Source organism: Notechis scutatus, chromosome 3, assembly GCF_049901735.1.
Source record: "Notechis scutatus isolate UNSWTSFEM ecotype Mainland chromosome 3, rNotScu1.2, whole genome shotgun sequence".
Lineage (NCBI taxonomy): Eukaryota > Metazoa > Chordata > Lepidosauria > Squamata > Elapidae > Notechis > Notechis scutatus.
In genome coordinates this window covers 95,348,050-95,362,730 of record NC_142011.1, presented here as the reverse complement: position 1 = coordinate 95,362,730, position 14,681 = coordinate 95,348,050, and the positions used below count along the sequence as shown (strand labels likewise).

General features: G+C 38.7%; 1 protein-coding gene across 3 annotated transcripts in view; it reads left to right on the top strand.

The window, feature by feature from the left end:
• CFH (complement factor H) overlaps nucleotides 1-13,820 on the top strand; it is a 170,342-nt gene extending 156,522 nt beyond the window's left edge. For 2 of the 3 annotated variants that reach the window (XM_087960797.1, XM_087960794.1), the window contains one exon: nucleotides 13,579-13,820. In XM_087960797.1, coding sequence (XP_087816923.1) covers nucleotides 13,579-13,584 — 6 coding nt within the window. In that variant the 3' untranslated portion in view covers nucleotides 13,585-13,820. The remainder of the gene's footprint in view (nucleotides 1-13,578) is intronic. The other variant, XM_087960801.1, reaches the window with a different exon arrangement.
• Nucleotides 13,821-14,681: the final 861 nt, after the last annotated feature.

Below are 14,681 nucleotides of genomic sequence, written 5' to 3'. Positions count from 1 at the left end.
AATGGTCCTGTTGTTCCTTTATTTATTTCTGTAAAATACAATGTGAATAATGAAGAAATAATTTTGTATCTCTGCATTTTATATGTCTTTTTTAAACTGATAAATCTTGATCTGCAACAAAATGCAGCCTCTGATAACTTTAGGATATTAAATTGATTTGTACATGAGTAAGCAGCCTCTCAATTTGCTAAACCAATTGCTTAAAATTACTCAAGTGACTCAAAAATTGTAAACCATTTTATCACTGAGCAATTTCTTCTTTTTTAAAAAGATGACTTTTGACACAATGACATGTAACAAACTTTAATAAATTATTAGGCATTCTTGATATTTTGGGATATAAACTTCAGCCATTAGAATGAACCCAAAGCACCAACATTTGAAAAATAGGAGTAGGGAATTAGACATTACCAAACTTTAATTCATCCTCACAGGGGTTACACTTAAGAAAAGATGGGATACAAATGCAGTGATAAACAAACTTCCATTATTTTCAGACAATACAATAGAAGGATACTGGGAACTGTAGTCCAACAATACCAAGAAAGCTGCCATTTTGTCATTGATTAGAAAGAAGCTCCATTACATAATATTCCTTTGTACTGGGACTGAAATGAGTGGAAACTCTACTTTAAATCCAGTGGGGAAAACAAAGAAATTGTAGAAAAAGAAAAAAAGAAAAAAAAGAAAATGTAGATTGCAGAATATCACAGGATGATTTCACAAAATGAGGACAACATTTGTAAATGGCAGAAGATCTTGTACAATTTTCCATTATAAGGCAGTTTCTCTCTGAGAAAGTTACTTTATCTTGGTTCATAATACTATAGTTTCTAATTCCAGTATAAGGCAGTAAAACACCTTCTGACACTAACATTATGACACAGCAGCTCTAGTATCATAAAACTGATTTCTTTCCCAAAGTACATTTTTTATTTATAAATGATACATGTTGGTGTTTGTGACCAACGGCCATTTGGACAAGTCACTCTTACAGATCCTTCCATTATGTAGAGATTTTGGCACTGATAAGTTACATTTTCAGACTGCACATAGGTTGCCTTGGGGGTGTCCACAATTTCCCCATTGTCCACAGCAGGTGTGTTGCAGCTAACTTTCTTGCTGCAGGAGGTAGAGCAAACCCTTAGGGGTGACTCTAACACATAAGGGCGTGAAAATACCCTTTAGAGTAGTTATTGAGCCAGTGGAGTGAGGAAAACCTACTCCCTTGGATTAAAAGTTTAAGTAAGAACAGAATGATAAATTTGTGCATTGAAAAATGGCAAAATACATAATTGAGGAACCACAATACAGGTAGGATCATCTGGGGGAAACAAGCAAATGTAGGTTGGGTCCTGAGCCCCCAGCAGATAGTAAAATACTATGTGAAACTCCTTAAGGACTCAGAAATAGGTAAGGTTAGTGTTATATTTGGAAACAGGCATAGGAGTTTCTATCTGGAACTGGTAAGATCAGGGCCGTGTTCTCCATGGAGCCCATAGGGACATGTTAAACAGTAAAAGTTGCCTTTAAAAAGAAAAGTGGAGTTCAAACTTGCTCATGAGAGCCCTGGCCAGGTGCAAACGAGGTGTGAAAGGAGGTCTCTATAGATCTTGATCTTTAAAAATACGCCAGCGTCGTCTGGGAGATCCAAACTAGAAAGATAAGGGGCAGAACACCCAGGGCAGAGACAGGTAGTAAAAATCTAGTGCTTCACAATGAGTGTAACGTCAAGTAAAAGTGAGAAGTTCACTAAAACAATAAGAAAGAAAGCCCAATTAGTGAAACCTCAAGTTCAATACCTATGTAATTGGTTAGGGGTATTTGGTATACCCAGGGGTATTCGGAGGCCCCTCTGAAAATGCCCTCCTCTTCCACCTGGTCCCTTTTCCTTATTCCTTTCAGGACATTCACCCTTCCAATGTCCTTCCTTTTTATAAAGGGCGCACTGGTTGCGTCCTAACCCTGGTCTGCCGCCCCTCAGCAGACTAATTCCCCTACCCTTAGGGGTCCACATCATAGCTGCCGCCATTAGCTCAGCTTTTCGTTGCATTTTTTGATCCTTTTTTCTTTCCTCCTCATTTACCTAAGAGAGGATGATCAGTCCTCTCCTCCATCCCTGCTTACAGGGAGGGATTATTACCCAAGTCCAATACTTGCCTGCAGGCGTCTTCCTTCTCCACCGGCCGGCCCGAATATGTCCTGGTCTCCTCACCTTTCACCTGTGGTTCTTGGGGGTGTCAACTGCCGTCGCCAGAACAGGGTAGTCTCGGGAAGTCCCTCGGATTCAAAGGACCGATGGCGCCTGGGATGTTCCCTTCAATTCACCCAGTCGCTGGCACCCGGGGTGGACCCTCCAGCGGGCCTCAGGGCCCCTTGTGTCCCGGCGGAGTCGCCATAAATGTTGCAGCAGAACCTGTTTCCAAATCAGGACACAAGATCACGAAAGGTTGGAGAATACAGGTTTTTATTTGTGCACAAAGGTTCAGAGCATTAGCATTGCAAATTCTGAACCCCTGGCTCTTCCTGAGGCGTCACTTTTATACATTTCATAACCTCAGCCTAGCCCGGGGCGTTTCTTATGTTAAACTATACCAAAAAGGAGAAGTACATTTCTGTTATTTTCCAGACCCATCCTTATTCACTGAAACATGCTTACTTCCAGTTCCTTAGTTCAGCAATTTCGTGGTTTTGCACAATATTTCTATAAGAATATTTTGCACAATATTTCTATATGAAGCAAGGTAAGGGGTCAGAGGATTTCTGGTAAATGCATATTTTGTTTTTGACTTTCCAGGCTGCTTCAGGTGGACATCCACATCCTCCCTCAATATCAATATTAGATAAATAATCCATCAACAATTCTGATGATTGCAAACACACATTCACAAGTTTTAAGCATATTCATAAGGAACTACATTGCAAAATGCTAAAACTAATTATTTTTTAAAAGCAACAATGTCATACTTCTTGTTTAACTGATAGGCAGAGAATGATTACTACATTGCCTTGTTACTGTCTTTCAACTTTAGAAGGTACACCGTCTAGTAGCTTAGCCAGATCTATGATAAAATGGATAGCAATTCCTTGGGTTGTTAATTTTATTACCCACTATCTATTAATAATTGCTCTAATCTTGCACAAATAGAACGTGTAGTCACTTAGGATGCTGTATAGTGCTAATACCTGAACATGTTCTGATTTCTAAAAAAACTTTGTCCATTTTGACCCTGATGTCTAGAACTTTTAACTGTTCCTGTAATTAGACTATTTTTCATGAAGGCTTTGGGTGACTTCTGGGGGAGACATCTACAAGGAGGGAGGGGGCACATGAGAAAACCAGTATACTTTGAATATATTTTCATTTACAGTGAAAACAGATTGTTGATTGAGAATGTAAATGATTTGAATGAATCTTAAATACATGAATGATACAACGAGGAGTAATATAATGTGAAACAAATCTTATTTCATTCTTTGACAAAGTGACACAGTGAAATGCCATGGATGTAGTATCTGAGGATTTCAGTAAGGTATTTGACAAAGTAAATCACAATCTACTTCTTGGTAAACTAGAAAAATGTGAGATAGACAGCATCACCACTATTTGCAAATGGCTGATGTTAGGAATGTAAATCACCTAACAGTTGGGTTGGAAAATATATAAACCAGGATAGACATTTTAATTCTGTCTCTTTAAGGGAATGCTAAAATTGTAATTGGGTGTGGTTCCTCAAACGGCCATAAGATGGAGCTAGAAACCTGGGTTGTTCTGTTCTGTTGTTGCTGAGAGTGTTGCCATTCCTGCATTTCCCTATTGGCTGTTGCTGATCATAGTTTTTCTTGGATTTGATTTAAGCCTGTTATTGAACTGTTTTTGATACTGGACTTTGTTATTGGATTATCCCTGGACTGAAAACTGACTGCTTTAACCATGAATGACTTGGACTGTTTGTTGGACTTTGCTTAATTGTTTACTGGAAGTGTGTGCTGGTTGTGTGTTATTCTTCACCACTCTCACTATGACTCCCTGTGTGCGCTCATTCTCCTGACGGGGAATTACCTCAACATTGGTTATGGGCCAAGGCCATACCTGGGTCAGATAACTGAGAGTTGGTGTGAATACACAGTAACATATACAGACAGCTGTTTACTGTTTAATTGTGGTTTACTGTCCTGGTAAAGATGGCACAAGACCTGTCAACAAGTCTATCACTGATAACCCATTTGGATGGAACAAACTATGTTTCCTGGTCTATGAAGTGCAGTCTAGTTCTGCGTAGAAAAGGGTTATGGACTGTAGTTCAGGATCCACCGGATGTAAATGCTTGGGATCCAGATGATGAGGACGCTGCCAAGAAATTAGCTGACTTTAAAAAGAACAATGAACGAGCTCTTTGTATAATTGGACTAACACTGAGTGACCAGCAGCTAGTCCATATTTGTGGAGAAGAGTCTGCTGCTAGGTGTTGGGAGAATTTGAAGAGGATTTATGTTCATGACAGTTGGTCCATGTATGACAAACTGTTACTTATAGAAAGGATCTTATTCACATGCAAAAAGAGAGGCAAATTCAGCTTACATGAAGGAGATTCTTATAAGGTTTGCAAAAAATAAGAAAATGTGGGAATAAATTGTTGTATGAGAGAACAGAAATCACACAACTTGCAAAAATCTGTAAAAAATTATATTCAAGCATAATATTGTCAAAGAAGTCTTGAACATAAAGCGGAGACTTAAATTTAAAAAAATTACTGAACAAAATGGATCAATTTTAAGAAAATCCATAACAAATCAAGAGACCAAAACATCAATGAAAAAAAAAAACCCTAAAAACAGGAAGGCAGCAGTAATATTCCTAGATGCAGAATAACCTTTTGATAACTTTGGAATGTCCTTACAAATATTTTAAACAACAGGAGTTTGCCAGCATTTAAAATTTGGTTGGAAAATACATATTGATGACAAAGAGATTGTAGCAAATAGAACACTCTCCTTGAATTTTCCAACAAATAAAGCTATGAGATAAAAATGCCAACTTTCTCCATTATTATTTGTTTTAGAAGTTTGCTTTACAAGACAGGATTCGAAAAGACAAGCAAATATTCTGGGAGAAGAATATAAGTTGAAATGTTACACAGATAATGTAGTTGTCAACTCATAAAACATTTTGTATACACGTTTTATAGTTGTCAACAGAAAGAAGTGGGGGAGTTTCAAGGAGCAGGTGGCAGTGTGGAATCGAAAGTACATTCCATTCATATTTTCTTCAAACACTGATTAGATAACTGAAGCTTCTGCCACGCAAAAATCTAATTGGAGAGCATGATTGATGACTCTTGGCTATGGACGTTTTTTGTTGGATGATACACTCAGAGGGGTGGGGGGTGGGGGAAAGCAGGATCAAGGGTGACAGTGAATTACATATCTCAGAGTTGGCTATGCCCAGGTAAATGACAGACATAGAATGTTACCTTCAAATAAATCTTTTTGGAAGTGTGGCTGAGGCTCATGATTTAATAGGAGTTACTGCCGGAATCCTGACAAATAGCCAACTCTCATAATTAATCTCCGGGGTGCCTGCCTCTTCCATCGCTCCCGAACATCTGGGGTGCATGGGGAGAAACTCAGGTAACCGTGGCAGAGGCTATCAGAAGAAAGCTTGGCCTCCAGCCAGAAGCAAACAGAAACTGATAGCATAATTACAGAAGGAGAAACCTGCTCCTTTGGAAGGGATAAAACCAGATAAGTACCTGATGGAATCCCTGGGGAGATCCATAGAGCAGCTGAGGGAGGGATCTGAACAGGCCACCATTCGAGATGATAAACTGTCCTGCCACCCGAAACAGAGGGGAACTTTTACAGGGCCTTTGAAGTGGGGAGAAGCAGGCAAGACCCACAGCCCTCCCTCTCTACATACCAGAAGAAAAAAGAGCACCCAGTGGCAGCCAGTGCTTCCCCTCGGCAGCAGGCAGTCCCTCCCTCCTGTGCAAACTAGGGCTGGGGAGGAAGGTCAGCCACTTCAAGTGCAGGCTTACAGAGGTTGACAGGGAGAGGAAGGAGTAGAGCCCAATGAACTGCCCCGGTTCAAGGGGAAATTTGAGGGAGACCCAGACCAGCTGGCTTTATTCCTTGACTCAGCTGAGATCTACCTGGAACGCTAAGGACACCTCTACCCATCCCTTAGAGCCATGATGAATGCCATTTCTCAGGGGCTAGAAGGAGAAGCAAGAGGATGACTAGCAACCCTCTATAAGAGGAGAGGCTCCCAACTACATGACGTAGATGACTTCCTACAATTGCTAGAGGTCAGATTTGAAGAGGCAGAGGAGGACCCGTAAGCAAAAGATGAGCTCAGCAACTAACACAGGGAGAGTGGCCCATCAAGGAACACATCCGTGAATTCAGGAGAATCAGCGGGGTTCATTTTTTCAGTCTGGACAAGCAAATTAGCAAAGTAACTGCCTATCAGGACATCCCAAACCAACTCTCTGAGTGATTCCGATTGGCCATAAAAGTTGATGGGACATTATGTGCTAATGATATGAGAAAGCCATTAGGAGCCAAAGAGAGAGGGCAACCAGACCAGAGACCAGCCAGCCAGCGGGACATCACAGCACCATGTCCAGCCCCAAAACCAGCCCTCTCACGAAGTCCATTTAAATATTACCAATGTGGGGGAGTAGGGCATATGGCAAGGGCATGCACAACCCCAGACCTGAAACCAAGTCAGGAACCAACCCCCAGAGCACAACCAGAACAAGGCCCCAGACGTGCTCCAAGGCATCCCAGATGTCCCTTCAGGAAGCAGAGGTCCCTCCCCACCCAGCCGAAGGGGTTGCAACCCCAGGCAACAGTGATCAGTTGCCAGATTCTTTTTTTATATATATAAAATTTTTATTTGGGTTTTCACAAAACATAATACAAGTAAAATTTCTTTTCTTTTTTTTTTTAGAATAGCATGGTCCCGGGTTATCACTTCTCCATACAGACACAAATTCAATTTCATATTCATCTTTGTGTTCTATTCCATATCTTATTACTATTTTAACATTTTCTCAATAATTTTTCCCTTCCCTTAGTTTTCTCAATCTTACTTTTAATTATCTCATTCCTTTCTAAATTCAATTATTTATATCTTTTTCTAAGTTTCAACACCTTTCTAGTCATCATATTTATACTTTTGTCTGTCCTGTTTCAATTTCATATTTTCTTTTCTCATTAAACAAAATTTTCCCCTGTAGTTACTAATTGGAGTATGACACCTTTGTATCTTTTAATTTTTATCCATTCAACTCTTATTTAAACTTCAATTTATGCCTTTACAATTATAGCATTCGATATAACACATAACTTCCAGTAGAATTCTGCTTGGTACATTCTTAAAATACACATTAAGTTCTTAAAGAGAATATATATATGTAAAACAATAATAAATAAAATACTTATTCTATTCCAATTCAGCTCTATCATTAATGTTAGTTATAATCTTTGACATCTTTAACATTCCTTTTCAATAGGATATCATACTTCTAGGAACACTTATAATGTTTCCATAATTTTTTCATGTTTCTTTCATATTCCTCTTCACTTAAATTTTTATAACACATTTATAATAATTAAAATGTTCCCCTCCTTTCCTAATTTCATTCTCTCACTCTCTTTATTTCAGTTATTTATTAAACATTCCATTACATTGCAATGAGTATTTTATCTATCATTTTAATCACACTTGTTTCATATTTTCAAAGTTCATTTCTATTTCTAATATAACAATACTATCTTATGTACCCTTGCAGAATCCCCCTTTCAATTAAGTTTTCACCCATTATCTCTGTGTCTTGTATGTTTTCCCTGTTTCTCTATGTCCTGTTTCTGTCCTTTATAATTTCTTTTCCTTTCCCTCTTCTCCCTCTTCTTCTCCCTTACCTTTTTGACCCCTTCTCTCTCTAATTCTGATTCTCTCTTCTGTAAATCTCTCTTCTGTTTCTTCCTAAAGATATAATTATTTTCAAACTATTTTGGGGGGGGTTTGTTTTTTCGGATCTTAAATTTTTCACTCTCTTTCCTCCCTTTCCTTTCTTTACCCCACATAGAAATACTTGGTCACTGAAGATGGCTTTTTCTTTGTCCTGCCCTTCTTGTTCTACAGGCATTTCTTGTTGTTTCTCATAGTTCAGGATCTCCATTTCTAAAAATTTGAAATACGAAGCCAAAAGAACCTCTTCCTTCTTGTGCATCTTCTTTCTGTTTTTTAAGTTCCATTCTCAATTCCTCCAAGAGTGATACCATTTTAAAAACTTTTAAACAGCCACCCGATTAATTTTAGTCCTTTAGATCCAATAGCCAAAAATCCAAAAATCACTAAGTAATCCAAATAATCCAAAGCTGTTTCTTCTTGCTTCTTTTTTCCACTTTCTCTTCCTGGGTTTATCTTATCCTGTTACAAAGTTTCAGTTAAAATGTATCTTTTAGGAATCTTGTTAAAGTTTCACTGTTAATTCCTCTCACTTCCACGTGGTCTCCTCCCTATTTCCAGATCCCACCCTTTTGTTTTTTTCCTTCTTTTAAAAGTTTTTGAATATCCAGAAATCTTTATTATCCCTTTGACATTTTATTTTCAGCTTAAATACCTGTTAATGTCAAAGTGGATTTTTGCCGATTTCTTGCTTAAATCTCCTAGTTGTCAATATAGGAAAGAAAAGAAAAAAAATCAAATCCTTTCCCTTCCCTCCCTCATTCGCAGTTTCAAAGTCTTCTTTGGGAACAATGTTGTTCTTTATAATTCAAATTCCAGTTTACCTTGTATTGTTGTTTTTCCAGTTCAACCCGGTCAGCTGAAAACTTTTTCTTCTTATCTTTCTCCTGCACATTCTTTTCCAGTCAAATTCTTCTTTGAGGTGACCATTTCTGACCACCACTGCAACGCCTTCGGCAAAGGGAGTAATGGCCAGCTGGGGAGGCGAGATGTGGCTCTCCTCGACCCTGCTGGCAGTCTTCCCCCTCTTCACCACCTCTACAGGGTGGCTTAGCCCCAAAACCAGCTGGCTCGGGATTCTCCAGCAGCGAGCACAGATCAAAACTGCGCACAATCACTGATTTCGGTCTGTCACCGAAGAAGCTCAAACCGGATCTCCCAGTTGTCAGATTCTTATGACAGTGACAACGAGGGCAAAAACGACCTGATGGTGAGTGGACCGGTTCCCCCGTTCGTCTTCCCAATACGGCTCACAGCTCCAAAAACAGGAAGTCAGGGAACTTTCCAAGCCCTAATAGATTCAGGCTGCACTAGATGCCTGATCAACTTAACCACGTTCCTGAAACTGGGGATTAGAGCAGAAAAGCTGACCCACCCAATCCGGTTCGAACGAGTAGATGGCTCCCTGTTGGGAGGAGCCTATGCCACTCACTTAACCAAACCAGTGAGACTAGAGCTAGCAGATCACTAGGAAACCATTCAATTCGTAGTGGCTCCCAAAATGACAGATACAGTCATACTGGGGCTTTCCTGGCTAGACAAGTGGGGCCCAACCATCTGGTGGCAAGTGGGTAGCTGCAGACTGAGGCTAGCAATGGGACTCCAACCCCTTCCTCACCATCAAATAGAATCACCACTGTTGAGGTAATTCCCCATTAGGAGAATAAGCACACACAGGGAGACGTAGTGAGAGTAGTGAAGAATAACACACAACTAGCACACAGATACACTTTATAGTAAAATGTAGGTTTTTACTTCCAGTAAAACCATTAGGCAAAGTTCAACAAAACAGTCCAAGTCATTCACAGTTAAAACAGTCAGTTTTCCAGGGATAATCCAAATAACAAAGTCCAGTATCAAAAAACAGTTCAGTAACAGACTTACATCAAATCCAAGAACAACAGTCAATAGGGAAAAATGTAAAACCGGCAACTCCCTCCAGAAACAACAGAACAGGATGAAACAACCCAGGTTTCTGGCTCCATCTTATGGCCATTTGAGGAACCACACCCTATTACAGTTTTAGCATTCTCTTAAAGAGACAATATTAAAATGTCTATCCTGGTTTATATATATTCCAACTATTTATATATATACCCACACTATTAGGTGACTTAAATTCCTAACAACCACCCACACAGAGAACCCTTCCAGACAGTTCACCAAAACAACTGGCAGCCACCTCCGACAAAATCCCAGAGGTCAGACAGATTCTAAGAGATTCTGGCTGAAGTACTCACCAAGACTGAGTGTGACATCCTACCTCCCCACCATGAGACAGACTGTGCCATAGAAATCATTCCTGGGCAAAACTACCAAAACCCAAAATGTACACCATGATGTCCCGAGAAATGCAAGTCATGTGCAAATATATAGACAAAAACTTAGCAAAAGGGTTCATCGAGCCAGTCAAACCACAGGTTTCAGCTCCAGTCCTGTTCAAAGAAAAAAAAAAAGATAGAACTATGAGATTATGCATCAACTTTAGAACGATCAATGGACTGTGCGCACACAATCTATATCCCCTCCCGCTCATGAAGGACATGCTATCCCACCTGGCCAAAGAGAAGGTCTTTACCAAATTAGATCTCAGAGAAGCATACTATCCAGTTAGCAACAGAGAGGGAGATGAATGGAAAACAGCATTCAAGTGCCCCCTAGGGAGCTTCCAATTCAAGGTCAGGCCTTTCGGACTACAGGGCCCCCCGGCGGTGTTCATGCAGTTAATAAACGAGGTGCTACATGAACATCTTTATAAGGGAGTTCTTGTTTACTTAAACAATATTCTCATATACACTGAGACGATGGACAACCACATACCCCTAGTCCGCCAGGTAGTAGAAAAACTTCTAGCAACAACCCTGTATATCAAGCTGTCAAAATGCAAATTTCACTGTGCACAGTTGGACTACCTGGGCTATCGAGTCTCCAATGAGGGCATAGAGATGGACCCAGCCAAAGTATAAGCCATTCTGGGCTGGCAGCCCCCTCATACCCACAGACAGCTACAAAGCTTCTTGTGGTTCGCAAACTTTTACCAACAATTCATCCCCTCCTTCACAAGAATTGCCAAACCCATGATGGACCTCCTAAAGACAGGGAGTCCAGGAACAAATCCCACCCGGGACAACCCCTACAGTGGGACCTAACTTGCCCAAAAGCATTTGAAACACTGAAAGAACTGTTTGCAAAAGAACCAGTACTGAAGCATCCTGACCCCAAACAACCCTTCACCATTCAAGCAGATGCCAGTGACGTGGCAGTGGGAGCAGTGTTACTCCAAAGAAACAACCAAGGAAGCCTACAGCCTTTGCCTACACCTTCCGCAAGCTCATGGACAGAGAGAGACGATGGGCTGTATGGGAAAAAGAGGCTTTTGCAGTGAGATGGGCACTGCAAACCTGGTGCCACCTGCTGGAAGGGGAGCAGAGACCATTCAAAGTCTGGACCAACTATAAAAACTTGGAAGCCCTTAGGACCCCACAAAAACTTTCACCCAAACAAGTCCCATGGGCTCAATACTTCAACTGATTCGACTTCATGCTAAAACACATCTGGGGGAGGAACTTTCCAAAATTTTGCTTATACATGAGGTAGTTCTCCGTTGGTGGTTGGATTGAAATGTCACTAGATTATCTTCAAGTGAATTTTACTCCTGTGTGGTATCAAGGCTATAGTTCAGTGGTTGGAACAGTCTTTTGTATCATTTTTCTTTGGTATTGGGATAAATGTTGAACTTTTTCATTCTTTTAGCCACTGACCAGACATATACTTTGGCAAAGGGCTGTCATAGTTCAGAGCAATGGTAGGGAAATACTATACAGCTGGGTTGATGCTTAAAAACAAAGAATAATGGGGCAGGAAGGGGAAAAAATCTGTTAGCATTTCATCTCTACTGGTCTGTTGCTGAATCTTGACAGATTCCAAGATGAAGACCAGGAGATTTCTCTGTGCTGGGGCTGAAATGAGTGGAAACTCTACTTTAAACCCAGAGAGCTATTTTTACTGATTTCATTGGCCTCAGCCAACAAATTTAGTTGCCTCAAAATGAATGATTCCAACTAAACACACATACATTTTATTTTATTTATTTCATTTGCATTGATATTGAAATATTCTCCTGGACTTTGAACTTACATATTCTTACTCACTTACTCATATGTCTACATGCATATTTATATCGAGAGTCACAGGACCAGAACAAAAAATAAATTTAACTGAATTAGTAACCACTAATAATAGCAATAACACTTAGATTTATAGACCACTTCATAGTGTTTTACAGCCTTCTCTAAGTGGTCTATAGAATCAGGATATTGCCCCCAACAATCTTAGTCTTCATTTTATCATCCTTGGAAGGATGGAAAGCTAAGTCCACCTTGAGTCCGTCTGGATCAGACTCCTGGCAGTGGGAATACAGAGTTAGCCTGCAATACTGCATTCTAACCACTGTGCCGCCACAGCTATGTAATCATAAATTATACATTACATATAAAACAAGGTATCCATGAAATATTTCTAAGCTTAGAAAAAATGGAAAAATAGATTGAACAAGAAAAGGCTCTGAAATGAATTGGATAAGATTGATTGATGATACATCACTAAATGAAATTCTATTTACTTCAAGAGACTACTAGATCCAACCTAACAATTACTTGCTTAGGTTACACACTGATTGAATTTGTTGCACTGAGCACAATGAAATCAATGAAAATAGTTCATTGAAGTTAAACTAGACCTTCTACTTATTTTAGTCTCCTGGTCTTCAGTTTTGGAATCTGCCAGCATTGAGCATCAGATTAGAAGAGATGAAATGATGGGTGAAGTTTGTTTCTCCCTGTCCCATGCCTGATTGTTTCTAAGTATTACTATCATCCCCATAGAACTTCTTTTCCATTGCTCTGAATGGAAGGAATTCCATTTGGATCACAGAATTCTTATTATAAGATGATGTTTGCATTTCAAATTGCAATTAATACAAATGGTATTAGTGAAATACAAATTTGCATTGATATTTACATGTAAATATCAAATATTTCTACAGTGGATATTTTATTGGAACATCCTCTGTAGGGGCTTTCTTGGCATTGCTGTACTCCAGTTCCCAATATCTGTCTATTAGCTGTGTTGACTTAAGGATGTTATGAGCTTGTTTATTCACTGCATTTGTATTCTAACTTTCCCCAATAAAGATGAAAAGTTTGGTAACATCTAATACACCACTTCTATTTTTAATTTTTTTGTGCTTCTGATTCATTCTGACTACCAGAGTTTATATCCCAAAATATCAAGAATACCTTATAAATTATTAAAATTTATTATATGTCATTGTGTCAAAGGTCATCTTAAAAAAAGGAAACAAATTGCTCAGTAATAAATTGTTTACAGTCACTTTTTTGAGTCACTTGAGAAGTTTAGTGATTTTGCTTGAAAAATGGTGATATTGACATTTTAGAATCTTCTTGTCCATGTTGCTTGATATATTAAAAATTATTGCAGGCTGCATTCTGCTGCAGATCAGATGAATCAATTTAAAAAAGAATAACATAAAATATACAGATGCAAATTTATTTCTTTATTGTTCATATTTTATTTTACAGATCTAAGTAAATGAACAATAGAACATATACAGCACCCTTTAAACCAGAAGATGAATGTCTGCAACGATATATTAGTCTCTTTAATATGACCACATGAGGCTGGATTGTATACAGTTACAAACAGTGGATCCAAACCTAAAAGCCTACTCTGTAAAAGACAGATTTTACTAACTAAAATTACTGGGAAAATAATAACATTTAAAAACAAGTTTGTAGAACATCTTTAAGGCAGATTAAATATTATAATGTAACATTTGATTAATCTGAACCATCAATCATCAGTCCATCTTAAAGTAATGACAGTAGATAATTATAATTGATATTTTTTAGTATATAAATTCTTGAATTCTTCAAGAAATGAAAGAAATTCAAAAATGATTTTTATTAATAAACCATTTATAATATATTTTGTAAAGAAACAAAGGTATACAGTAAAGTTTCCAATTCACAATCCAATCAAAGATGCACAAACAGTTGCATCTGCTGTTGTTGCTCTGGAATTAGCATAATGGAACTTGATGTTCAGAATCAGAGGGAGGTTCAGTCAAATGGATTTCTGCCATTTCTATTAACTAACATGAGAAAATCACAAACAGATACAAGGTTTTTGTGTTTGTTTTTGTTTTTTTGTTTTTAACAGTAAGATATTGTATAAAATATATTTATTTATTAAATTTATATGCTGCCCATATAAGTGACTCCAGCAAGCCAGGCAGTTTAAAACAAGATGAAAATGACAATACAAAAGATGAATAAAATGATAAATGTTAACAAATTAGCAAAGATAGCCAAGGAACGGACTAACAGACAATGGGGTGAAGGTAGAGCCTTTTCTTAATCAACTAACCACCTCCAGTGTAAAACACCCCAATGCAATGCCCCTAGGCCAGGGGTGTGATTCTACAGGTTCTCACCTATTCGCTAAAACCGGTTGTTAACTTTCTAAGCAGTTTGGAGAACTGGCTGTTGGAAGAAATCTCCTTTTGTTTTTTTCCACCCTTCTTACATTCTTGGCAGTATGCCTAGACTATCTGTCTCCAAAGGAGGTTTTATTTTCCTTTGCCGGGACTTTCTTAAAGGGGAAGGGTTGTTTTAATCTTTTT